A 27,543-nucleotide genomic window follows, 5' to 3' on the forward strand; every position below is an offset into this window, starting at 1 on the left:
ATTGGTGACAGTCTTCTTTTATTGTCTTTTTGCCAGTAGGCCTCACCTCTCAGAGAATATGGACCATACAGTTGCCAATGCCTACCTCAATAAATCAAACATTTGTTTATACTTTTTATGTCTTATTGTAGGTAGGCCTCACAGAAAATATTTAGCCAATTACATCCATTCTGTCCTAGTGGACCATACAGTTGCCTACCACAATCAATCAATCAATCAATCAATCAATCAATCAATCATTTTTTAATTATTTTATTACCTCCATTTCCCTGTACCTCCCTCAGGCCTCTGATCTAGTTCTTAATTAATGAAAACATTCTTAGTTACTTTGTACGGGGTCATACAGTTTAATAAACTGCCATCCTGTCTGCCAATGCACTGCCACTCTGTTTCCCAGATGTACCATAAATGATGTGATTTTGCTATTTTGATCATTTTTTTTTGGGGGGGGGGAATGAGATCCAAAGCCAAAACAAGTGAGGGTGGTTTTGGCAAAGCCAAAACACAAAGATAATGCAGATCTAAAACCAAAACCAAAACACAGGGGTCAGTGCACATCTCTAATTTACTCCCATTGTATTGCAACATGGTCCATGTACACAGTTACTTGCTCTCGTTTTCTTTATTGCCAAATCAGAATCAGACCCAAAATCCCTGACAGAGCCAAGCACTTGATCCTATAGTGAATGCATGGAGGAAGAAAAACAGCACATCTGCAGAAAGAGGGAAGGAGGCAGCAGTGCACACCAGACCCATTAAGAAATCACCAGATGCTGAGTGCAGTGGCATCTGAAAATATTTTATTTAAGTGTAAATGGGAGCTAGCAGATTAAAAAGAGGCATGGACAGCTGAGATGACCTGTCTCACATTTACCTCCTAGTACAAACCCTATATAAATCAAGTTTGGTCTGAATATACAGTATTATATGGCGGAGAATGAGTCTGACTCAATCAGTGAGAATTTTGTTGAGTAGTCTATATTCCATAATGAAATGGGGTGGAATGAACCTGGAAGAGAAAACAATTGTCCAGATTTAGGTAGGACCTTCAGAATAGCTAAATGGAAATGATGAGAGAGGAATTCTCGAGTGAATAAGGAGTTAAGAGCTAAGACCAGAGTCACCTATATGTGGAAAAAGAATCTTGCAAAAGTGGCCACTAAGGCAATCTGGGCCTGGTGCTTTGTTGCCATTAAGAAGGTCTATCGCGTGATGCACCTCTTCGAGGGTAATCGGTACTGTAAGTGAGAGAGTTATCTCAGGTGAAATTTGGGGACATGGCAGGGATTCCCAAAAATCAGGACGTGAATCAGCATGAGGAGGGTCAGGGGGCAATTGAAGTTGGTGAATAGAGGTTGAAATAAAAAGGTGTCATCACCTCAGCTATTTCCACATTAGTGAAGGTTAGAGGTCCCTGTGGGGTATTCAGAGGGTTAATCACCATTGGAATACGTGAGACATTAAGGAGATTGGTAAGGAGCTTTCCGGTTTTGTTTCCAAATTTGTGAAAACAGTATTTAACAGTGAAAAGGTACCTCTCACCCATCTTTTCCATAAACTCATCAAAGTGAGTTTTAGCTGTCAAATATACATTTCTAGTGTGGTGGCCAGGGGAGGACTTACAGCGATGAAAGGCTGATGTCAGAGATGCTTGAAATTCTAGTTATTGTGTTGTTGTTGGACAAATTGTCCTTTTTCAACCTTAGAAACTATGAATATATTTCTTCTTATTAGGAAATTATGTCTCCTCTGATAACCGATTTGGCTGTCATCCAAAATAGGAGTGGATCAGATTCCAGGTGTGATCAATTATTGTGAACATAGTCATACCAGGCCGCTTATTTGGTAGATTTAGATAAGTAGGAGGGAAACTTCCATCATTTAGATGAACAAGAATTCTGTTATTCGTAATGTAGCTGTGAGCAAAGCATGATCAGAGATGGAAATCGGTTCTATATGGGAATCCCTGATGGCAGGGAATAATGATTGTGATACAGCAATCATGGAGAGAGTATGGTGAACATCTGATAAGCAAGTATACTCTCTATTAGTCCAGTGTAGTGCTCTCCAAACGTCAATAGCCTGAGAATATTCAGCTATGGAGGATACTCCTAACTTAGGGAGTGTATGTCTGAGATGAGATCTGTGTGATCTATCCAACAAATCAGAGGAAACTAGGCTAAAATCTCCACAAAGTATAAGAGGCATAGGTGTGGTATAAGGAGAGCCAATACATTTAAAAAAAAATTCTTGTAATATATGTTAAGAGCATAAATGTTTGAGATGAGGTAGGAGCGTCCTCTGATTTTTTGGAAATAATCACAAATCTACCCTCAGTAAGTATGTGTGTGTAGAATCTCTGCAGGAATATGGTGTTTGAAAAAAAATGGCTACACCATGAAATTTAGAATTAAATGAACTAGAACCAATAACCATCCAGCCCAGCATGTTCAACTTCTGAGTTTCATCAGAGGTGAGATGAGTCTTTTGGAGAAAAGCTATGTCTATCTTTTGTTTATTCAGATATTGAAGTAATTTTCTCTTCTTTGTGGGGAAAAAAAAGTGTATTGACTAGATAGGAAAGGAGAGGATTAAACCTCAGAGGCTGGGGAGGCCCTAATATGATATCAGGTGGTAGTTCTAATCCAATAGTGAAGCATGGAGGTGGATAGTTTTAATCTTAAGGGCTTGTTTGGGGTGGAGTCAGCCTCTTTTACTGTTGTCTTAGACTAGGTAAGTGTGTCCTTCAGGAGCTGTAATTTGTGTTTCTTGCTTGTAGTGCCTGGGTATAACAGTTAGTGTATTCTACTGCTTAGTTTCTGTGTGCCCTGTCATCTGCTGCGAGAGGGTTAAGTTGCTATGTGGATCCTCAGCCTGGAAGCACCTGGCTTCAGGCCTGGAGCAGCTCCCATGACTTGGTCGGAGGAAGGGGGATGCAGATGTTAGAAAAGCAGGGAGGTAAATGGCTCGGGAGGCTCTGGATAGTACCAGAGCCAGATTTACACACTATGTATGAGCCAAAGGGTTCATGTGGGCATTATTATGCACAAGTGCAGCAGTATATACATGTGGGCATTATACACAGATGCAGCAGTATATATACATGTGGGCATTATACACAGATGTAGCAGTATCTATACATGTAGGCATTATACACAGATGCATGAGTATATATACATGTGAGCATTATAAACTGGGGTAGCAGTATATACTGCTGGAAATTTGGTGAGTTTTGATCAGGGATATGCGGATGGGGTGGGCAGAGGAGGCACTGCCTCACCTGTCATGGACTTTTTACTCCAGAGTTTTGACTGTGGAAATGGTTGGAGTAATACAGGGAAGATTTTTCTAACATGTTTGTGTTTTTCGTGTGCTTTGTGTAGTCAAAACTCTGGGGTACACATTAGTATGATGGGGAGGGCTCTCCCTCACCTCACCGCATGTCACTGGATACAAGCCGGTAGCTCTGGTTATACTGGCAGCTCCCAGCATAGTAGACTCAGGAGGAGCAAGGGTAGGCTGCATAGAAAAGAGGTGGAGTCTAATGTGGGTGGCCATTTTAGATCTTCACTGGAGAGAAAGGGGGCAGGGCTTGGTCAGACTGTTGCTGGCAGGGCTAGTCTTGGCAACAGGCCAGGGGATCAACGTCCCAGGCATTCTAGCCAATATGATGCAGGCACAGCTCCATTTACCCTTCCCCCGATGCACACCAGGCTGGAATTAGGGGACAAAGGCATGTTTTTAATAAAGGTGGGGATGATTCCCAAGATGGCGGTGGTGCTGGGAGTTCAGCTTCAGCATTTGACCCCACTGCATTTTCTTCTGCGCTTTCATACATGGCATCAGCACTTTTTCCCTTTGTATCTATGGGAGTAATTCAGACTTGATGGTAGATGTTCTAAATTTAGCACATCTACGATCACTTTCACAGATATGCATGGGGACGCCCAGCACATGGCTACTCCGCCCCGCATGTCTTGCCCTGCCTCCCCCCCCCCCCACAGGTACAAAAGCATTGCATGGCAGCAATGCTTTTGTAAAGGAGAGAAAAGACAAAAAACCCTTGTTTGGGAGCAGTCATTTGTAATAATTGATATAATATAAATGGAAGAAAAATTATGAAATAAGATAAAACTTAACCTTTAATTGTTTCTTGAATAAAAAAGAATAAATGTGAAATAAGTTTAGGACTCGTGTGTGATGTTTGAAAAACGGAACTTGTTTAACCTTTTTAGCAAATTAGGTACAAGATAATTGAGAAAGGTGAAAATATCAGAAAGGATGTATTTAATGGATACCATATGGTTCTAATGAAATAAAGGTATCCAGGAGAATCACTGTACGTGCCTTAGAATGTAGGTTTGAATGGTAGCGTGATATGGTAGCAATGTTAGGCTAAAGGTTGAGGTGAGAGAGGAAGATAGCGGAAAGATATCTTTTAGGGGAAAAGGGCCCACTGCACCTGGTATTCTCAGGAGGTTTCCCTTCCTAATACTGACCAGGCCATATCTGCTTAGCTTCCGAGATCGGACAAGATCGGGCGTATTCAGGGTAGAGTATGGTCGTGGGCCGTTGCCTGAAATGGAAGAAAAGAAAAAATGGGGAGAAGGGAGGGGAAGTCCACTCCTAATATCTGTACTGTACATAAATCAGAACCATGAATAGTCCAGGAGGGTTTTTCCAGAAGCAGGAGTATGAAAAGCGTTGGATGAGATTTTTCCTTTAAAAGGCCCACTGCACCTGGTATTCTCAGGAGGTTCTCCTTCCTAGTACTGACCAGGCCATGCCTGCTTAGCTTCCGAGATTGGACAGGTTCGGGCGTATTCAGGATAGTATGGCCGTGGGCCCACAGGCGTGCGCAGAGACTGACTGGCGGGTGCCGCTCCGGACTTCCCCCCCCCTCCACGGCATTATAGTGTTCTCTCACCTCCCCTGTCCTGGATATAGACTGCTCACCTGGTCCGCTCACCTGGGCCGCCCAGGTGAGCAGTTTATATCCAGGACAGGGGAGGTGAGAGAACACTATAATGCCGTGGAGGGGGGGGGGGGGGGGGGGGAGTCCGGAGCGGCACCCGCCAGTCAGTCTCTGCGCACGCCTGTGGGTGGGCCGATGTAGAGGAAATATGAATGGAATGGGAAGATACACAATCTCTGCTTTCTGTACTTTGCACTCAACCAAGGCTATAAATAGTCTTAAATGGTATTTCCAGACAAGGGTGTGTCGGGATGATTCAGAATGTCCTAGATTTGTTTAGCGAGACACTAAATATATTGATAGAGGTAAAGTGTTATAGGTGGAGTATTGCAGATAATAAGCTCTCATGAGAATAATGAAAGAAATATGTACTGTATATATGTATCTGCTCCTTATATTAAGAAATAACAATTGGTAGATGAATTCAGAGCTCAGGACTGGCTCATGGATGGTTAAATGACAACTAACACTGTAATTGCTAGTCCCCTAAAATGAAACCAGATGAGTGATCATATGCTAATAAGGAGCTCAAGGCTGGCTCACAAATAATACATATAGCCTTATAGTGTCCTTTTATAGAAAAATAAATATGAATAAAGAGAAGATATAGTGAAACTCTTTCACTATATCTTCTCTTTATTCATATTTATTTTTCCATTTAACCATCCATGAGCCAGTCCTGAGCTCTGAATTCATCTACCAATTGTTATTTCTTAATAAAAGGAGCAGATACATATATACAGTACATATTTCTTTCATTATTCTCATGAGAGCTTATTATCTGCAATACTCCACCTATAACACTTTACCTCTATCAATATATTTAGTGTCTCACTAAACAAATCTAAGACATTCTGAATCATCCTGACACACCCTTGTCTGGAAATACCATTTTAGACTATTTATAGCCTTGGTTGAGTGCAAAGTACAGAAAGCAGAGATTGTGTATCTTCCCATTCCATTCATATTTCCTCTACATCGGCCCACGGCCATACTACCCTGAATACGCCCGAACCTGTCCAATCTCGGAAGCTAAGCAGGCATGTCCTGGTCAGTACTAGGAAGGAGAACCTCCTGAGAATACCAGGTGCAGTTGGCCTTTTAAAGGAAAAATCTCATCCAACGCTTTTCATACTCCGGCTTCTGGAAAAACTCTCCCGGACTATTCATGGTTCTGATTTATGTACAGTACAGATATTAGGAGTGGACTTCCCCTCCCTTATCCCCCTTTTTTCTTTTCTTCCATTTCAGACAACGGCCCACGGCCATACTACCCTGAATACGCCCGATCTTGTCCGATCTCGGAAGCTAAGCAGATATGGCCTGGTCAGTATTAGGAAGGGAAACCTCATGAGAATACCAGGTGCAGTGGGCCCTTTTCCCCTAAAAGATATCTTTCCGCTATCTTCCTCTCTCACCTCAACCTTTAGCCTAACATTGCTACCATATCACGCTACCATTCAAACCTACATTCTAAGGCACGTACAGTGATTCTCCTGGATACCTTTATTTCATTAGAACCATATGGTATCCATTAAATACATCCTTTCTGATATTTTCACCTTTCTCAATTATCTTGTACCTCATTTGCTAAAAAGGTTAAACAAGTTCCGTTTCTCAAACATCACACACGAGTCCTAAACTTATTTCACATTTATTATTTTTTATTCAAGAAACAATTAAAGGTTAAGTTTTATCTTATTTCATCATTTTTCTTCCATTTATATTATATCAATTATTACAAATGAGTGCTCCCAAAAAGGGTTTTTTGTCTTTTCTCTCCCTTTCAATTGTAGTCCAATCTACAAAATTCCTAGGAGCACCGCCAATCATTAGCAGTTTAAAACTTACTTGTCAACTGCATGTATATTGGTTTTTCATCTTTGATGTCATTCTTATACCTCATTTAGATTGTTAGACTAGTGCGGTTCCATACTAAATTTATCTCCAGCAATGCTTTTGTACCTGAAGAGTAGCTCCCTACCAGTGTGCTGGCAGGGAGCTACCCATTGCTCTCCGGGTCGCAGCGGCTGCGTGTGACATCACGCAGCCACCACGGCCCGACCCCTCCATGTTCCGGACATGCCTGCGCCCTGCCAATGGCGTTCTAATGCCATTGGCACGCCCCCTCCAGCACCGCGACCGCCTCTGCCTGCCAAACAGGCAGAGGTGATCGCAGCCCTAAGATGCTTTTAGCATCTCACTGGGCTTCCGGGGTGCGCACAAAGGTGGTCATTCCGAGTTGATCGCTCGCTAGCAGTTTGTAGCAGCCATGCAAACACTATGCTGCCGCCCACTGGGAGTGTATTTTAGCTTAGCAGAAGTGCAAACGAATGGATCGCAGAGCGGCTACAATTTTTTTTTGTGCAGTTTCATAATAGCTCAAAACCTACTCAATGCTTGTGATCACTTCAGACTATTCAGTTCCTGTTTTGACGTCACAAACCCGCCCAGCCACGCCTGCATTTTTTCTGGCACGCCTGCATTATTCCAAACACTCCCTGAAAACGGTCAGTTGACACCCAGAAACGCCCCTTTTCTGTCATTCACACTGCTGCCACCAGTGCGACTGAAATGCCTCGCTAGACCCTGTGCAAAACGACATAGTTCGTTGTGCTCATACGATGTGCGTGCGCATTGCGCCACTTACGCATGCGCAGAACAGCCATTTTTTAGCCTGATCACTGCGATGCGAACAACTGCAGCTAGCGATCAACTCGGAATGACCACCAAAGGGCTTTAGACTGCGATTGCTGCCCTATATTGATATGTTCGTATTGAGCAACCAAGCAATGAAAGACTTCAAGTCAGCTAGAGTGACAGGTGGTATGGGGGTGGAGGCATTTAAGTCATACGATAACTGGTTGGCTGTTTTTTATATATTTTTATTTTTTATTTTTTTTGTGTCTTTGCAGACTGCTATATAGAGGATTGGACTGAGGAGCACCTGAACGTAATTAGGTATATACACATGATTTATGACTTGCAACGTAAATTGAAGGGGGCGGATTGGAGGGATTATGAAGAACAGTTTATATTTAAGCAGGACTGGTTACAGGTGATGGATTTTGGGTGCAAGGACATAGAGCTGTGGCTTGACATTACTAGATCACACCAAGAGGAGAGTGAGGCCCCACGGGTACGTCTGGTTACTACACAGTTAGTTCCGAGCGCATAGTGAGCTACTGAAGTGCAGATGCTCCCCTGTTGCATAGGTTTGGGGAAACAGGACAGCCCTGGCACAGGTTTCTTCTAAGGGCAAATGTTTATCCTTTAATAATTGTACGTGCCGCCATGGGCAGAGGTGCCATTTTCGATAGTGTAGCTTGTGCTGCAATGGCTTTCATCCCGCATCTAACTGTTTTCGTGGGGGTCGGCAAGTTCCTAGGACAGGAAGTACTGCGGCTGGGGCTCCCAGCCAATTCTACATCAAGGCTATGTCCAGATGGTTGGGGTGGTATACTAATAGAAAGATTTAATCATTTCTGTTTAACGATTTTCAGTTTGGCTTTTGGTTGCCTGTTCACGGGAAGGTTCTAGCGCATGAGTCTTCAACCTGTGGCCCTCCAGCTGCTGTGGAACTACCCATCCCAGTATGCCATGCAACAGTTTTGCTATTAAGGAATGCTAAAACTGAGGCAGTGAATGCTGGGATGTGTAGTTCCACAGCAGCTGGAGGGCTGCATGTTGAAGACCCATGTTTTAGCGGGTTCTACTAGAAATCTTCGATCTGCTTGATCCTTCCCGGATGTTCTGAGGGACAAGGTTGAGATAGAGATCCAGTTGGGGTGGATGGCGGGCCAGAATTTAATTCTTTCTCCGGTGGGCTTTGTGCCCAAGAAGACTCCAGGCAAATTTAGGCTTATCTAACACCTGACTTATCCATGAGGGTCATCTGTTAATGATGCTATACCTTCAGTGCAATGTCCGGTGGTATATCAGTCATTCAACGATGCTCTTTGTATGGTACTGCAAAGACAATCTTATCTCCAGTTCATATGTGCGCCCCAATAAAACAAATGGTGATTAATAAAAGTGAGATATACTCCCCTGGTTTAACACTCCTCTTCACAACTCCATTTTCCTTAAAGTACAATGTTTATAACATAAAAAGGAAGAGAGAATGCAGAAATCCTTGTGTAGTATTGTTTAGGTATAAATGCACATTCAAAGATGGTTAACAAATCACCACACCAATAGTGATATGTAAATTTATATTGGGGTCTTAACCTCCTAAAATCAAACCACTCACAATTGTGAGGAAAAGGAGAGGCATAGATAATCATTCATTGATGGAACACCGTCACCATAAATCTCAGGGGATGCCCCCTTCAACAAAGAACTCACAAAAAGGTAATTTGTGTGAGGCGTGGTAAACACTTCATCCTCATAACTCCATCACAAAGAGAAAATAAGAGGCAGGGGATATCCCCTTCACCAAAAAACTCACAGTCTGAGCCTTGTACAAAATGCAAAGCAGGTGGGTCTTTATTTCCTTTTGAAATTCACACTCAGCTTCCAGGGTAAATCCTCAATGTAAAGTGAGAGAATATACCGGTTTTGGATAATATAAAACACTTTATTAAAATTTTCTTAAAAAGAGAACTTTAGAGGGCATACCCGGGTAGGAGAGATGTTCCAGGAATATGATGGTAAGTGCATGAAAACGGGGCCCCGTTTCAGCAATCCTAGAGCCCTCTCCTTGCCAGGTAACGTCCCTCTTGTTGACACAGGTGCCCCCACCAACGCGTTTCAATCCTTCAAGGATCTTTGTCAAGGCGTATGGGGTAACCTGGAGCATGTGCAATTTATACCCAGTAAATGAGTAATCCAATACAGATGTGCATGATTGACAATTCCAACCCTCCCTCTGTATAACTATAACAATAAGTCTCCATTGGATATGATCTTCTGAACAATCCATAGTCCTGGTTCCAGGCCCGATCAATGCCCATCCCAATATGGCCGCTGGGTCACTTCCGTCCGATCCAAAATGGCGTCTGCCCCACTTCCGCCGGCGGCGTAACGCATAGTCCTCCGTATCTTCCTATGCGCCACTCCACAGTGTGTCTATATGTGACGTCAGTTCCGCTCTCACCGGAAATGCGTCCCGCGATCTTCCACCTCCTTCCACTTCTAAGAGAACTTCCTGTTATATGTTGTCATAGTAACCAATGTGACCACAGACTTTAAAGTGCCTTGGGTGAAAAAAAAGAATAAAACATCCATGTAGCATTTATAAGAACAATATGAGGTACATAAAAAACGCTAAAGGGCACTATACATGCTTTATAACTTCCTAACCTAACTAATCCCATATTATAAAAATTGGTTCTATGCAGTGAAAATATGGGATACATAATTAAGACCTGTTTTTTATAGGAACCATTGGAGTTCAAAATCACTGTTAAGGCCCAGGGGTAACAGAGTTTTATACTTAAAAATATAGGTCATCTCCATTTTAGCTAAAGTGCTCATGATGTCCTTTGATCTTTCTGTCGTTTTTACTAATTTTAGACCATAGAAATTTTTTACCTCATGCAGAGAACATTTATGCCTTTCTTTAAAGTGACTTGACAGAGCATGAGAGTCAAGGCCTTTTTTAATGTTTCTGCAATGCTCAGCTATCCGTACTTTCAACGGTTTTGTAGTGCGACCAATATAAAATCTGTCACATGTGCACTCTATTGCATAGACCACATTTGCTGTATTGCATGTTATAAACTCATCCACTCTATGTTCAAAACCATTTAGGACAATTTTGTCAATTTTTGAGGTAGTTGTTCCATTGATGTTCCTACAACCCATGCAGGAACCGCATCTATAAAAGCCTTTTGATCTATTGTAGCTGATGCGTTCCTCTGTCTTTGGATGTATACTCCTCACTAATTGGGTCTTAATATTTCTTGCTTTCCTATAAATATGTACTGGTCTATCTGGAAGCAATTTTCCTATTACTGGATCCCTTTGTAAGATGCACCAATTTTTCTTAAAAACTCTCTCAATAACCCTATGTTGCGAATTAAAATCAGTGATGAATGCCCATTGGTATTTATCCTCTTTATTCTTACTTTCCATACTCTGCAGAAGGTCCTTCCTATCTATATTTTGTGCTTTTATGATGTCACTTTCTATTCTTTCTTTGTCATAACCACAGGCCAAAAAGTACTGTTTCATATTTTGTGCTTGATCTTTAAATATGGTTTCATTCGTACAATTACGTTGCAAGCATTTAAATTGTCCGATAGGGATTGAGTCAAGCCAACTCTTATGATGACAACTGTCCATATGGATATATGTAGCAGAGTCTGTAGGCATGTGATATGTTTTTGTTTCCAATTTCCCATCTTTAATATAGATGGTGATATCTAGAAAATTTAAACAGGAGTCACTGATATCAAAAGTTAGTTTAATATTTTGAGTATTAGTGTTTAAAAATGAACAGAAAGTCTCTAGACTTTCCCTCGAACCCCTCCAGATGAACAGGGATATCATCTATATAACGCGACCATGACACCAGGCTCGCCCCCAGACTCTCATTCTGCCAGACATATGTCTCTTCCCAGAGCCCCATAAATATGTTTGCATAACTGGGGGCGAACCTGGTGCCCATGGCCGTGCCTGTGCTCTGAATGTAAAAATTTCCCTTGAAAAGGAAATAATTATGATCCAAAATGAACGTTATCCCCTCAATAAGGAAATCCTGCAGAGTTTGATCTATATTAGATCTAGACAGGAAAGTTTTTACAGCTTCAATCCCATGAGAATGCAAAATAATGGTATAAAGCGAGCTGACATCCGCGCTCACCAAAAAATAACCTTCTTCCCATAGGATGGAATTTAAACGATTCAAGATATCTCTCGTATCCTTCAAATGAGACCTATTGGTAAGGACCAAAGGTTGGAGATGGTAATCGATCAGTTGAGACAAATTAGCAGTTATAGAGTCCACTCCGGAGACTATCGGTCTCCCTGGTGGACACACCAGGTCCTTATGAACTTTAGGCAGGACATATATAACCGGTACCTGTGGTTTTTCAACAATAATAAATTTGGCCTCCTTCTCACTTATTGTCCCATTTGAGCGATATACATCTATAATAGTCTTAAGTTGTGTTTGAAAGATATCTGTAGGGTCTTTCTTTAACCTTCTATATACTGTTGTGTCATTTAATTGTCTCATTACCTCCTGTTCATATTTCTCCACATCCATGAGTACAACCCCACCACCCTTATCTGTGGGTTTTATAATGATGGTATCATTCTTTTTCAACTCTTTTAAGGCTGATCTTTCCTTCATTGTAAGATTGAATTTAATCCTTTTCTTACTAACTTCCTTGATGTCTTCTAATATCTGTGCTGAAAAAGTTTCCAAAAAACTGCCTTTAACATGAGAGGGGGAAAAAAACTGACTTCGGTCTAAATGGGGTGGTAGACACCTCTTCCATTGTTGCCGATTCCCCATTTTCCTCTTTATTCAAGAAAAATTTCTTAACAGTCAATTTTCTTATGTACTTCTGTACATCAATATAGAAGTCAAAATCATCTATCTTTACTGAAGGGGCGTATTTTAGGCCTTTCTCTAGCACTGATCTTTCATACTGGGTAAGTAAATGAGTACTTAAGTTGAAGATTTTAATTTTTGCATAGTCCATTTTTGCAGTTCCTTCTACAGTTTCATTGTTTATAACCTCACTGGTCTTGTTTTTACGTTTCCTGATCTTTTTCTGATGTTTTTTAACCCCTCCTCTTTTACCTCTTTTGGTTTTATGATTTATCTGGGTGGCCGGGTTTTCTGCCTCTTTCTAAAAAAAGGGCGTCGAGGAATTTCCCTTCTTGGTGACCTAACGGTAGTTTCTTGATGTTCCCTTTCCCTTAGGGGCTCATACCTATTTTGAACCATGGTGGGGTCGAATTTATCAAGACTCCTCTCCCTATAATGACCATTGGGAGGACATGTTCTCCAATTTCGTGGTGAATGGGTTAGGTGAGCCTGACGGCTTCTCTCTCCCCCATTATTCCTTACAAAATCCCTTCCTTTAGGTATTTGGGAGTAAGTTTATATGTCCCCCCTATAGTTCCCTGTGAAGTTCCTTCTCATAGGTGTCTGGGAATGATGATAAGTGCTATTCCATGTATCTCCATTATAATTCCTCCTTATTTCCTTAACTTTATTTCTACCATGGACATATTTCTTAGGCGGTGCATCTCTCTTCTGTGTACTAGACTCATTAGAATCCTCCATCAACTTTTTGGTCCCTCCAAAATTTTCTTAATTTCATATCCTTCAGAATTTTTTCAGCTTTATTTAACCTTATTTCTATTTTTTCTTCCATCTCCTTATACTCTGATAATTGTGAGAATGGAGTAATGTATTGTTTATTCTTTTCTATTTGTTCCTCTAATTCTCTCAAGTCCCTCGTTCTTTCTTTAACTATCAATTTCATGAGGGAAAGGGAACAATTATCAATTATTTTCCCCCTCTCTTTTTTAAATTCATCACTAGCCTCCGTAAATGAGGCTTTTTTATCTATTTTTAGACCTTTCGGTATAATGTTCACACTGATGTACTTTTCTAGAGTGGCCACTTCCCACCATAAACAACTCTCTTTCAAGAGGTCCTTTTCCATTCTTCTCATGATATTGCTTAATTCCTCATCCTCCATATTAACTACTTCGGTGGGAGGGCCAAATATGGACTCTAGTTTTTCTCTCCTCTTTTCCCTACAAACAAACATAATTGCAGCAAGATATACAGTCCCTGGGTGTACAAACACTAAACAAACTATTTTGTGGAGGAATCTAAAGCGCACACTACGTGGAACTAGAGATCTGGGCCGATGGAGGTGGAAGATCGCGGGACGCATTTCCGGTGAGAGCGGAACTGACGTCACATATATAGACACACTGTGGAGTGGTGCATAGGAAGATACGGAGGACTATGCGTTACGCCGCCGGTGGAAGTGGGGCAGACGCCATTTTGGATCGGACGGAAGTGACCCAGCGGCCATATTGGCAGAGGCGGAACTACCGGCAGTGCAAACAGTGCGTTGCACTGGGGCCCGCCTCTGTCCAGGGGCCCAAGCATGTAATGAGTCAAACTGACTCATTACATGCCGCTGTGCGCTGCGGGCAACCGCTGCCCGCAGCGCACAGCCGCCCGGCGAGGAGAGGAGCAGCGGCACGGACGGGGGAAGGAGGAGGAGGGAGGTGAAGGAGGGAGCCGCAGCAGCGCTTTGTTACTGGTGGAGGCGCTGCTGCTGCTGCTCTTCTGCTTCACTATAGGCTGTCTTCTGAGAACAGCCTATAGTGAAGCAGAGGGGCAGCAGCAGCAGCGCCTCCACCAGTAACAAAGCGCTGCTGTGGCTCCCTCCTCCACCTCCCTCCTCCTCCTTCTCTACTGCCCGGGAAATGGAATCGTCTGATGCTGCACCGAGGAGCCTGAGCCAGCGGAGAGGGTAAGTATAATTCTTTCTTTCTTTCTTTCTTTAATTCTTTCTTTAATTCTTTGTTTAATTCTTTCTTTCTTTCTGTCTCTTTCTTTCTTTCTTTGTTGGGACTGCCTGCCGCTATGTGTAAAAATGGGGGACTGCCTGCCGCTATGTGTAAAAATGGGGGACTGCCTGCCGCTATGTGTAAAAAGGGGGAATCTGCCTGCCGCAATGTGTAAAAAGGGGTAATCTGCCTGCCGCAATGTGTAAAAATGGGGAATCTGCCTGCCGTAATGTGTAAAAAGGGGGGACTGCCTGACGTAATGTGTAAAAATGGGGAAACTGCCTGCCACAATGTGTAAAAAGGGGGGACTGCCTGACGTAATGTGTAAAAATGGGGAATCTGCCTGCCGCTATGTGTAAAAATGGGGAATCTGCCTGCCGCAATGTGTAAAACTGGGGAATCTGCCTGCCGCAATGTGTAAAAATGGGGAATCTGCCTGCCGTAATGTGTAAAGAGGGGGGACTGCCTGACGTAATGTGTAAAAATGGGGAATCTGCCTGCCGCAATGTGTAAAAAGGGGGGACTGCCTGACGTAATGTGTAAAAATGGGGAATCTGTCTGCCGCTATGTGTAAAAAGGGGGAATCTGCCTGCCGCAATGTGTAAAAAGGGGGGACTGCCTGCCGCTAGGTGTAAAAATGGGGAATCTGCCTGCCGCTATGTGTAAAAAGGGGGAGTCTGCCTGCCGTAATGTGTAAAAAGGGGGACGCTGTCTGCCGTAATGTGTAACAAGGGCACGCTGTCTGCCGTATTGTGTAAAAAGGGGACACTGTCTTCCGTTATGTGTAAAAAGTGTACGCTGTCTGCCGCTATGTGTAACAAGGGCACGCGGTCTGCCGTTATGTGTAAAAAGGGGACGATGTCTGCCGTTATGTGTAAAAAGTGCACGCTCTCTGCCGTTATGTGTAAAAAGAGGAATCTGTCCGCTGTAAGGTGTAAAAGGGTCTCTACCTGGTGTAGTGGTGCTACTGTGCGGCGTAATTTGAAGGAATGGAGACTACTGTGCACCGTTTTATGAATTGGTATTATTTTGTGGCCACACCCCTTCCCCACGAAGCCACGCCACTATGTATTTTTGCACGCGCCTACGGCGCACATTGCCCCTGTTTTGCATGCAGGGGTGGGGCTCCGCTGCCGTTTCTTGCACACAGTGCTAAAATGTCAAGTTACGGCACTGTTGCTAGGTATCCATTTCTCTGGCCCTGAGCAGGTCCCCCTCACCAGATCCTCTCCAGGGGTGAGGGGGTGGACTTGGATGGGATGTGTGTGGGGGTGGGGGGGGGGGGCAAAGCATTTTGTCGCACCTGGGCCCACCGCTCGCTAGTTCCGCCACTGCATATTGGGATGGGCATTGATCGGGCCTGGAACCAGGACTATGGATTGTTCAGAAGATCATATCCAATGGAGACTTATTGTAATAGTTATACAGAGGGAGGGTTGGAATTGTCAATCATGCACATCTGTATTGGATTACTCATTTACTGGGTATAAATTGCACCTGCTCCAGGTTACCCCATACACCTTGACAAAGATCCTTGAAGGATTGAAACGCGTTGGTGGGGGCACCTGTGACAACAAGAGGGACGTTACCTGGCAAGGAGAGGACTCTGGGATTGCTGAAACGGGGCCCCGTTTTCATGCACTTACCATCATATTCTTGGAACATCTCTCCTACCCGGGTATGCCCTCTAAAGTTCTCTTTTTAAGAAAATTTTAATAAAGTGTTTTATATTATCCAAAACCGGTATATTCTCTCACTTTACATTGAGGATTTACCCTGGAAGCTGAGTGTGAATTTCAAAAGGAAATAAAGACCCACCTGCTTTGCATTTTATACAAGGCTCAGACTGTGAGTTTTTTGGTGAAGGGGATATCCCCTGCCTCTTATTTTCTCTTTGTGATGGAGTTATGAGGATGAAGTGTTTACCACGCCTTACACAAATTACCTTTTTGTGAGTTCTTTGTTGAAGGGGACATCCCCTGAGATTTATGGTGACGGTGTTCCATCAATGAATGATTATCTATGCCTCTCCTTTTCCTCACAATTTTGAGTGGTTTGATTTAGGGGGTTAAGACCCCGATATAAATTTACATATCACTATTGGTGTGGTGATTTGTTAACCATCTTTGAATGTGCATTTATACCTAAGCAATACTACACAAGGATTTCTGCATTCTCTCTTCCTTTTTATGTTATAAACATCGTTCTTGAAGGAAAATGGAGTTGTGAAGAGGAGTGTTAAACCAGGGGAGTATATCTCACTTTTATTAATCACCATTTGTTTTATTGAGGCGCACATATGAACTGGAGATAAGATTGTCTTTGCTGTATTAGTGTTGGGGATTTTGGGTGTGATCCCATTTTCTCTAGTTCATTAGAACTGCCCGCTTGTGCGCAAGAAAAACAGCACCAATTTCTATTTTGCTTTGTATGGTACTGGCCTATGGTCCCAGAGCTTTCATGACAAAGATTGATGTTGAGTCGGCCTTCCATTTGCTTCCCCTGCACCCAGATTCGTTCCAGTATATGGGTTTTTGCATTTGGAAGGAATACTTCAAGGACAAGTGCTTGCCTATGAGGTGTTCTGTTTCCTGTTAATTTTTTGAAAAATTCAACACCTTTCTTCATTGATGTGTGGAGTTTTCCTCAGGTGGTCATGGCATTATCCTGATGACTTACTGTGTGTTGGACCCGCGGGTTCAGGGTGTTGCGGCAAACAGTTGTTTAGTATACGCATTCTCTTTTTCAGTTTGGTGTTCCAGTGGCAGAGGACAAGGCAGAGGGCCCCCTATCTAGTTTGTCATATTTGGCACAGGGCAGTTGCTACCTCCTGCAGGACAAGGTGGCTAGGTTGTGCAAGGTTATTTTGCAGTGAATCATGGTTCAAAAGATAATGCTTCAGCAGGCCCAATCGCTTTTGGGTCTTCTGAAATTTGTTTATAGGGCCGTACCCATGGGCAGACTGTTTTGCCAGAACAGGCCAGGGCATGGGTGTCCAGATCCCATCATTTTATCCACTTTCAGAGTTTAAAAGAGACCTGGCTATTGGGTTTTATTTCTTGAGGATTTTAATGGTGTTTGGGTCTGGATGATCCAGCCCCCCCCCCCCCTATTGAAAATGTAGTTTACAACTTTTCAGGGACGCGACTGGGTCTACGGGTTTTGTGATAATTTGGTCACGGTGCATGCAATTAACGATCAAAGAGCTGAGTCGCTCCTAGTGTTACAAGTGCTGTTGCAGATTGTGCTAACATGCTTGCGATGTAACGTGCTGTTCCGAGTGCAGCACATTCCTCTGGTCAATAACGAGATTGCTGATGCGTTATCAAGGTGTCACTGGGAGAGATTCTGGTCTCTTGCACAAGATGTTGATGCCATTGGTCTGCTCTGCCCCTCTTATGCTTAGCAGGTATTGAGCCAGCTATGAGGGGTTAGCAGAGCAATATCTTGCCCCAAGCAACCTCAAGGCGTATAGTCAGGCTTGGTCTGAGTCTGAAGTTTTTTCCCGTAGACGAGGGCCTGGAGGTAAGAGCGGGCATCGGCTGATGCTTTATTTTACTTGGCAGTTCTATGTCTCCGGGAGGTCTAGAGAGGTCGTTTCACAGTATCTAGTAGGTATTTCTTTTTTTGCAAAGTTGAAAGGTGCTCCAAACTTTGTAAAGTTTCCTACTCGTGAAGGCCATGAAAGGATGGGCATGTCTTGCGTCTGTTCCAGTGGATAGGAGGTGCCCTACTGATATCAGCTACATTGGCTGGTTTTATGATTGTAGTATGGGTGGCCGGGGGCCAGCGTACCGGCACTGGGATCCCGACAGCCGGCATACCAACTGCGTGGCGAGTGCTAATGAGCCACTTGTGGGCTTACTGCGCTCACCACGCTGCGGGCATGGTGGCACGCTAAGCATGCCATGCTATTTATTCTCCCTTCAGGGGGGTCATGGACACCCAAGAGGGTGAATATGTGTCAGCATGCTGGCGGTAGGGATCCCGGCACCGGTATGCTGGTCACCAGGATCCCGGCCGGCGGCATACTGAAGACCATCCGGTGTTACAGTTAGTGCAATTATAGCAATTGGCTATATGAAATCAGGCAGTTATAAATGTTACGTTAGGCATGACTTTTCATGTTAATCTATCAATGATTGGGTTACAGCCATTGTTGAGTTGAATCTTGTGTTGTTGTTTGTCTTGTTCATCTCCCCTGTCTTCCCTACTTGGGGATTAGTTACTCACCACTGCTGGGAGTCCAGCGGGTCTTGCTGCTTTTTTACCTGGACTGACGGACTTAATTTGGCTTAATTGAGAATTATTTGGCTGATTGAAATTCAATTGTACGTCCCTCAGAAGGTTTCTTAAGTTTTACCTCTGGCCGAGTTTACTTGTGTGACCTCACCCCCCTGCCCTTCCAACCTCATCCCGTTTTTTTTGTTCCACCATCCCTTTGTGTCTTTATGTTGCTTCGATTGGCTTGAAGCTCGTCTCAAATGGCACAATTTCCATGTGTGCATAATTTTTCTTTTGGCAGATCCACCTTTGTATGTATTTACTTAGGTAATATTATATTTCTATTTCCGTTTTAACTTTTTCTCTCATTTTTCCCTTCCTTATAAGATGAGTATATGGTAGGGATAGTCGGTCACTCCTATGTTTACTTGGCGGCTAGGTTTCTGGTCTTGGAGGAGGCTCATTTTTTTGCAGGCTCGGAGGAATTTTGATCGATAGCTTTGAGAGGTATGCGGTGGCAGGATTTGAAGGCAAACCTTTTGGAGCAGGTGAGGTGGCATGGTTTGCTGGACGTTTTGGTCTTGCATTTAGGTAGTAACGATCTTGGGAGGAGGACAGCATTGGACTTAAAATGCTTCATGCTGGATTATTTGACGCTTATTAGGAAGGCATGGCCGTCCTGCACTTTATTGTGGTCTTTTATTGTTCCAAGGTTATTTTGGTGTGGAGTGACAGATTGTCAGGCAATTGACAAGGCCAGGAATAAAGTTAACTCTGCAGCAGCTAAATTAGATTCTGTCAAATGGTGATGCTGTGGTTCACCACAATAGAATCAGATTCCGCTATCATTAGCGGGAAAGAACGTCAGGTTACCTGTTTTAGGGCATATATAGATTGGTTTTTGATTGGTTCCTAGTTGTTGGTGAGCTCACCTTTGTTGACTGTTTATGTCTGCTGGACCACCCTAATGGGGGCAGCCTCATCACCCATACAGGTGGGCAGTCAAGGTAGAAGGTTGACTGAATACCATTGTAGGTTTAGCTGGTTTGTTTTATGGTTGTGATGTTGTCAGTTTTTGCGGGTTGTGGAAGAGTTTAGCCATTCTTTCTTTGCCACCATTCTCTAATTATTTTTCCTTACAGCTATTTAATCTTACAACTCATTGAAATAAATAAGCTAACAGTTTCTGCCAAATCAAAGTCACCTTGTTGTTATTTTATTTAAAGTTAAAGTGTTATCACTGATTCATGCACAGGGCCATCATCAGCTGTTAGGAGGTTTATTAAAACCTACCACATTTAACGACCCTACATTAAGGTCAGCCATTATTCAGTGGGAAACAGTACATGCACACAGGCAATATCAAGGGTACTTCAGAATCTGAAAGTGGATAAAGAAATGTGGATGGAAGAAGAGGGAGGATGAGAGTAGCAGGCAAGGGAGGACAAGACAGACAGTGGATCTAGGAAACATATACTGTATAAACATAGAAGTAGTTCTAACCGTTTTTCGCATGGGAGTTTCTGATTTTCATGGTTGAGTGTTGAGAGATGTAAATTTGAGATGTCTTAATGTAAGTAAATAAATATTAATCCATGTTTCTTGGCGTTACCCAAGGAGTACCCCTAGCAGATACGGTAAAAAGTGACAGGACCATTTTTGAAGTTTATTAAATTCTACACACTGGTGGTGCAATCCAAATTTTGATCCGATTGTCCGTTTGGGCATTCACGCAATGCAAGCCACGCATTGGTAATGATGTCATTATGTCAACCCCTTTTTCATCCCCTTACAGGAGGTTTATTAAAATTCTAATTACGTAGTTTTCCTATTTACTACCTGAAGAATACCTATGTTAAATTTCCTAACATATCGGGAAGTAAGAGAATTAGTGATCAGTAAGTCAGTGAGTGAGGGATATGGTAAAAAGTGACAGGAACATTTTTGTAATTAATAAATTCTACACACTGGTGGTGCAATACAAATTTTGATCCGATTGTACGTTTGGGCTTCATCGTTCACGCAGCGCAAGCCACGCATCGGTAATGACGTAATTACAGTTGTGCTCATAAGTTTACATACCCTAGCAGAATTTGCGATTTTCTGGCCATTTGTCAGAGAATATGAATGATAACTCACAAACTTTTCTTTCACTCATGGTTATGGTTGGGTGAAGCCATTTATTGTCAAACAACTGTGTTTACTCTTTTTAAATCATAATGACAGCAGAAAATACCCAAATGACCCTGATCAAAAGTTTACATACCCCAGTTCTTAATACCGTGTATTGCCCCCTTTAACAACAATGACAGCTTGAAGTCTTTTGTGGTAGTTGTGGATGAGGCTCTTTATTTTCTCAGATGGTAAAGCTGCCCATTCTTCTTGGCAGAAAGCCTCCAGTTCCTGTAAATTCTTGGGCTGTCTTGCATGAACTGCACGTTTGAGATCTCCCCAGAGTGGCTCAATGATATTGAGGTCAGGAGACTTAGATGGCCACTCCAGAACCTTCACTTTATTCTGCTGTAGCCAATGACAGGTCGACTTGGCCTTGTGTTTTGGATCATTGTCATGTTGGAACGTCCAAGTACGTCCCATGCGCAGCTTCCGGGTTGATGAGTGCAAATTTTCCTCCAGTATTTTCTGATAACATGCTGCATTCATCTTGCCATCAATTTTTACCAAGTTTCCAGTGCCTTTGTAGCTCACACATCCCCAAAACATCATCGATCCACCTCCATGTTTCACAGTAGGAATGGTGTACCTTTCATCATAGGCCTTGTTGACTCCTCTCCAAATGTAACGTTTATGATTGTTGCCAAAAAGTTCAATTTTGGTCTCATCACTCCAAATGACTTTGTTCCAGAAGTTTTGAGGCTTGACTCTGTGCTGTTTGGAGTATTGTAAGCGGGATGCTTTGTTGCATTTGCCTAGTAATGGCTTTCTTCTGGCAACTCGACCATGCAGCCCATTTTTCTTCAAATGCCTCCTTATTGTGCATCTTGAAACAACCACACCGCTTTTTTTCTGAGAGTCCTGTATTTCAGCTGAAGTTATTTGTGGATTTTTCTTTGCATCCCAAACAATTTTCCTGGCAGTTGTAGCTGAAATTTTTGTTTGTCTACCTGACCGTGATTTGGTTTCCACAGAATCCCTAATTTTCCACTTCTTAATTAGAGTTTGAATGTTGCTGATTGACATTCTCAATTGCTTGGATATCTTTTTATATCCCTTTCCTGTTTTTTACAGTTAAATTACCTTTTCCAGCAGATCCTTTGACAATTCTTTTGCTTTCCCCATGACTCAGAATCCAGACACGTCAGTGCAGCACTGGATGAAAGATGCAAGGGTCTTTCAGGAGTCCAGAAACTCAGTGACCTTTTAGACACACACACACTGATTACAAGCAAACAGATCACAGGTGAGGATGGTTACCTTTAGTAGCCATTCAAACCCGTTTGTGTCAACTTGTGTGCATGTTATCAGGCCAAAATCTCCAGGGTATGTAAACTTTTGATCAGGGTCATTTGGGTAGTTTCTGTTGTCATTATGATTAAAAAGAGTAAACACAGTTGTTTGACAATAAATGGCTTCACCCAACCACTAACCATGAGTGAAAGAAAAGTTTGTGACTTATCATTCATATTCTCTGACAAATGGCCAGAAAATCACAAATTCTGCTAGGGTATGTAAACTTATGAGCACAACTGTATGTCAACCCCCTTTTTATCTCTTTAGGGGAGGTTTATTAAAGTTGTAATTACGTAGTTTTCCTATTTCCCATATGAAGAATACCTACAGTATGTTAAATTTCAGCTTCCTAACATATCGTGAAGTAAGAGAATTAGTGATCAGTCAGTCAGTAAGTGAGGGCTTTCGCATTTATATATTGCATTTATATATATAGATCACCAGAACAATAAAAACCCCATGATACTGTAAGTTGACACCCAAAGGCATTTGTATAAAGAAACGAAAAGAAAAGATTAGATATGTCTATGTTTTTGGGGGGACAACCATTGTAAACATTGTGTAATATCAAATAAAAGCTGTAAACCTACTCATCATAGAAGTTATGCAATGCCAAGTCGCACACACATAGACAAGCAGATATCTGCATTAGCTACACTTGAGAGATTTCTCAAATACACAGCGCTACCAGCAGGAGATGAAAAATCTTTGTGGTAAGAGCAATTATATATGCGGAGATGAGCAGGGTACAACAGACTGAATTTGCAGTCCTCTGACAGCATTTGTGAGCAAAGAGGTGAAAATGCCTTACGGGCCCTGGTCAGTACCATGGAATAATCTTGGAAGATATATAACCTATGACCTTCCCAGGTCAGATTCTTCAGTCAGCGGCAGGCAGCCCAAAATGCCACTTTGTGGAGATAGTTCACAAACCTAAAAAGTGTAACACGAGGATGTGGATTATTCTGGGTAAGGGGTGGTCCAACTATGTATACCCATTCAGTTACCAAGTCCAGACAGTCCTGTTCAATTCCCAATATGGCTGGCAGTACCATTTCTAGCAGCGGGCGAATCGTGTGATTGCAGTCGCGTCATTCCACGAAACTCCGCTCTCCGAAGGGAGTGCTATGGAAGTGGGAGTAGGGGGAGCAGAATAGCAGTGTTGGCAATGAGCATTACCCTTGGCAATGAGCATTACCCTTGGCAACGAGCATGGATTCTAGAGCATAAAACCCCTGGCAACGAGCATTACCCTTTATTTTATTTATTAACAGTTTCTTATATAGCGCAGCAAATTCCGTTGCGCTCGACAACTGGAATTACCCTTGGCAATGAGCATTACCCTTGGCAATGAGCATGTATCCCAGAGCATGAAACCCCTGGCAACAAGCATAACAACCGGTGTATAAAACCCCTGGCAACAAGCAGGTAATTTAAAAGTAATTAGAAGCTTTAATGTGGGGCATAATGTATCATGGACATTGCAGTGTATGGCATAATATGGTGTGGGGGCATAATATGGTGCAAGGTGCATAAATGTGTGGGTCTTAATATGGTGGAATGTCCAACTAGTGGGGTTAGTGTGATGCTCTGGGCAATGTTCTGCTTGGAAACCTTGGGTCCTAGCTTTAATATGGATGTTACTCTGACTTGTAGCACCTACCCTAAACATTGTTGTACCTGTAGGCCAAGAACACCCCTTCATGGCAGCAGTATTCCATGATGGCAGTAGCTTCTTTCAGCACAATACAATGCTCTGTGACACCACAAAAATAGTTCAAGCATAGTTTGAGGAACATGGCAGAGCTCAAAGTTTTGATTTGGCTTCCAAATTCCCCAGATCTCAGTCATATTGAGCATCTGTTGGTGGTGCTGAAAACACAAGTCCGAACTAAGGAGACCCCCACCTTGCAACAGGATTTAAATGATCTGCTGCTAAGATCTTGGTACCAGAAACCACGGGACACCTCGATGGGTCAAAGCTGTTTTGGTGGCACAAGGGGGGCCTACACACTACTATGCAGGTGGTTTTATTATTATGACTGATGGGTAGTTTCTACTAAGGCCTCTAATAGCTCTCAATGGGGCAAATACAATTGCAGGTGGGAGGTATTCAATTGAAGGACAGCAAATGGGACACAGTCATTGCTGAAGAAATCATTGCATCTTTTTTCTCACACTTCCAGAGCAAGTCTGATTTTTCCTAATATCGTTCATTTTATGAAAAATCACTGGGACTTGACCTGGCGCCCCCCCCCCCCCTTGCCACCAGAGGACTAATTAAGCAATTGGAAGTTTCCAATTAGCTTAATTACTCAGTTAATACTCATTTTCAGAAGCAGTGTCTTCTTCATCCAGCGAGCTGGGTCTGAGTACAGTATGTTAGGGGTTTATGAGTGTTTTGCAAGTGTCTGCAGGTAGGTGTGAACGTGTACAACCCCTGATGTGTTTGTGACACCCCCATGTCAGTTTAAACCTTATGTAGCCAGCCGCTGGAAGAACTATATCTCCCAGCAACCCTTGCTCATCTCAGAACCACTGCAGCCTCCCAGCATCCCCCAAGACTCCCAGCAGCCCCCTCCCCAGTAGAAGATGGAGGGGAGACCACTGTGAGCCGCGGAGACTCCTGGAGACCCGAGAGATATAATTTATTTTATTTTTTATCATACGCCGCAGGGTTTTCAGTGGTGAAAACCCAGCGACCACTTTTTTTCATTGGATACCGTGGGTATCGAGCAATTGGATTCTACCCAATGACGTGTCTTTTTTTGGACTGCAGCCAGTATAATTTTGCACCGACTTGTCTATACCACGTCCAGTGCACAGTGACTTGTATCACTTGTATTGCTGTCATTAGTATCTTTCATTCATCTCGTGATATATATTTACTTTTGGTTTTTCCCACCTCATACTGAGTTACTCACTGCTGCCAGAACCACTATAGAGTATATATCCTGAATATCTCATCACACCCATTCTTCTGCTTTCAGCATGAACTGTTCAAATTCCAGCTCGTCTCCCATCTCATGCCACTGTAATTCAATAATTCATAACATAAAGTATTCAGCCATCATGGTAACACACCTCTTGTAACAACAAGGCATGCCATACACACACATTAACCCCTAATTGACGATCCCATTCACATGAGGCAGTGGGAGTTACAATTAATTTTGAGATACTGTCATGAGGAGTCTGACAACCGTGTTGACTCAGCAACATAACCGGAATGGAACCCTGTTGAAGACAGCATTTATCTCTTTATACAGTAGTCCGTGCTCCTTTAGCAGTTCCCCCCTGAAGTTTTCTTACAGGGGAAATTAAAGAGGAATTTCCAGATGTTACAAACTTTGTAAACTGATTTACAATGTAGTCGAATAATCCAGAATACAAGATAGAACATAACAGAAGGTCACACTATACGAAAACTTAAATAACTTCTATAATAAACCCCCCCACCCCCACAATCCCAGCACCACCACTGCCACTCTACAGGGGGAATATAATAAGGTGTGACAATCAGGAAGAGAAAGATTCTGAGGTCTATTCATGAAACAGTGAAATGGGAGAAGTGAGCCAGTGGAGAAGTTGCCGATGGCAACCAATCAGCTGATACATATAATTTTATAGAATACACTTGTAAAATGTTACTTCAGTGTTGCCATGGCCAACTTCTCCACTGACTCACTTCACCACTTTTTTCACTACTTCATGAATAACCCATTTGTTCTCCTCTTTTTTTTTTTTTTTAAAGTGGCAATCATTCACATGGCATATCCAGTTTGATTTTGCCATGCAAATGATTGCTAATTTAAAAAAACAGGACTCTCACAAAATCTCTCACTTCCTGATTCTCACACCCCATTATATCCATTCCCCCACCCCGATATGTTTAAGATTGTGCTGTTTCTGGTAATAGAAGGTAGACGGATGGAAGAAGAGAGAAACAGTAGTTTTAGGGTAATTCCTGTAGTACAGTTCTTATTCTAATGAAGTTGCACTTGTTAAACACAGGAAACATAATCATATTACTGTAGTTAATGCACGTGTTCTATAAGTCAAGTATTAGAAAGTTTTCCTTTTAAAAATATATATAGGTTTTTAAAAGCTGTCAAAACCTCTTTGTTTCTCAGGCTATAAACCAGTGGATTCAACATTGGTACTACTGCTACATACAGTAATGACAGTAGCTTGTCTTGTTCTTCAGAGTGTGTAGCCTCAGGTATCATGTACAGACTGAGAGATGTTCCACAGAACAATAAAACAACAGTCAGATGAGAGGAGCAGCTGGAGAAGGCCTTAACTTTCCCTGCTGAAGTTCGTATCTGCATAATGTTACATATGATTATAGCATATGAGGTCAAGATCAGTAGGAAAGGGAGAACTCCTATAATTGTTCCTTGTATAAATATCATGTTCTTTATATTGGTTGTATCACTGCATGAAAGCTTTAGTATGGCTTTCAAATCACAGAAAAAATGGTTAATTTCTTTAGATTTGCAGAATGACGAATCAGATATTAATAAAGATAATTGCAAAGAATCAATAGCTGCAATAACCCAGGCAGTTGAGGCCAGCAAAGCACAGGTCTTATTGTTCATGATGGTGCAATACCGGAGAGGCAGACAGATGGCCACATAGCGGTCGTAAGACATGAAAGACAGCAACAGAAATTCAGTTTCAATGCAAAATGTAAACAAATACTCCTGAGTAATACAAAAAATGCCAGAAATACTGGGATCACCTGATATGGTGATGGTCAAAAGCTTTGGCAGGATGACGGAGACATACAGAATGTCCTGAACTGATAGGTTGCAGATGAAGGCATACATTGGAGTGTGTAACTGGGACACAAAACACACAATGCTGATGATCGCAACATTGCCAATTATTGCCAATGAGTAGATGAGTAATACTCCAGAAAACAGGAGAAGCTGATAATCTGCACTTATGGAAAATGCCAATAGGTGGAATTCTTGTGGTAGCTTGCTAATAGTGGTATTCATATGTGCACAAATATAAGAAAACAAAATACTACTGTGTCTCACGAAATCCTTGATACTTTTAAGAATTATTTTATTATATATTGATGAATGAAGCTATTTCAGTATCAGTAAATCATCCCACCCATTATTGGGAATATCTGCTAATGCCAAACTGAAATGACATTAGTAATCAGAGGATAGTGAAAGCACAGGTACGGTCGCTGTCCATAATAAATTGGCAGCAGTGTCCCGGTGATTGATATAAGGCTTGCAAAAGACCGCAATAATGTACAGCAGCACTGTGAGCTTTGGTAAATAGGTACAAGCTATAAAGCCAGAAAATATTGGATATTACTTTATAAAGAACTGCATTATACTCAGCACCGTACATGAAGG

The 27,543-nt window shown here is 42.4% G+C and overlaps 1 protein-coding gene and 3 pseudogenes across 1 annotated transcript; 1 reads left to right on the forward strand and 3 right to left on the reverse strand.

Moving 5' to 3' along the window:
• Positions 1-4,450: 4,450 nt before the first annotated feature.
• LOC134937713 (5S ribosomal RNA) lies at positions 4,451-4,570 on the reverse strand (annotated as a pseudogene).
• Positions 4,571-4,728: 158 nt separating this feature from the next.
• LOC134937283 (5S ribosomal RNA) lies at positions 4,729-4,846 on the reverse strand (annotated as a pseudogene).
• A 1,386-nt stretch (positions 4,847-6,232) lies between these two features.
• LOC134936991 (5S ribosomal RNA) lies at positions 6,233-6,350 on the forward strand (annotated as a pseudogene).
• A 19,870-nt stretch (positions 6,351-26,220) lies between these two features.
• On the reverse strand, positions 26,221-27,168 carry LOC134933727 (olfactory receptor-like protein DTMT). Its single transcript, XM_063929131.1, has one exon. The coding sequence runs from the start codon at positions 27,166-27,168 to the stop codon at positions 26,221-26,223; it is 948 nt and encodes a 315-aa protein (XP_063785201.1).
• Positions 27,169-27,543: the final 375 nt, after the last annotated feature.

This window comes from Pseudophryne corroboree, chromosome 6 (assembly GCF_028390025.1).
Source record: "Pseudophryne corroboree isolate aPseCor3 chromosome 6, aPseCor3.hap2, whole genome shotgun sequence".
Lineage (NCBI taxonomy): Eukaryota > Metazoa > Chordata > Amphibia > Anura > Myobatrachidae > Pseudophryne > Pseudophryne corroboree.

Excerpts from the sequence above, each read along its gene's own strand:
- LOC134933727 (XM_063929131.1), bottom strand. The coding sequence starts at position 27,168 with ATGAATACCACTATTAGCAAGCTACCACAAGAATTCCACCTATTGGCA.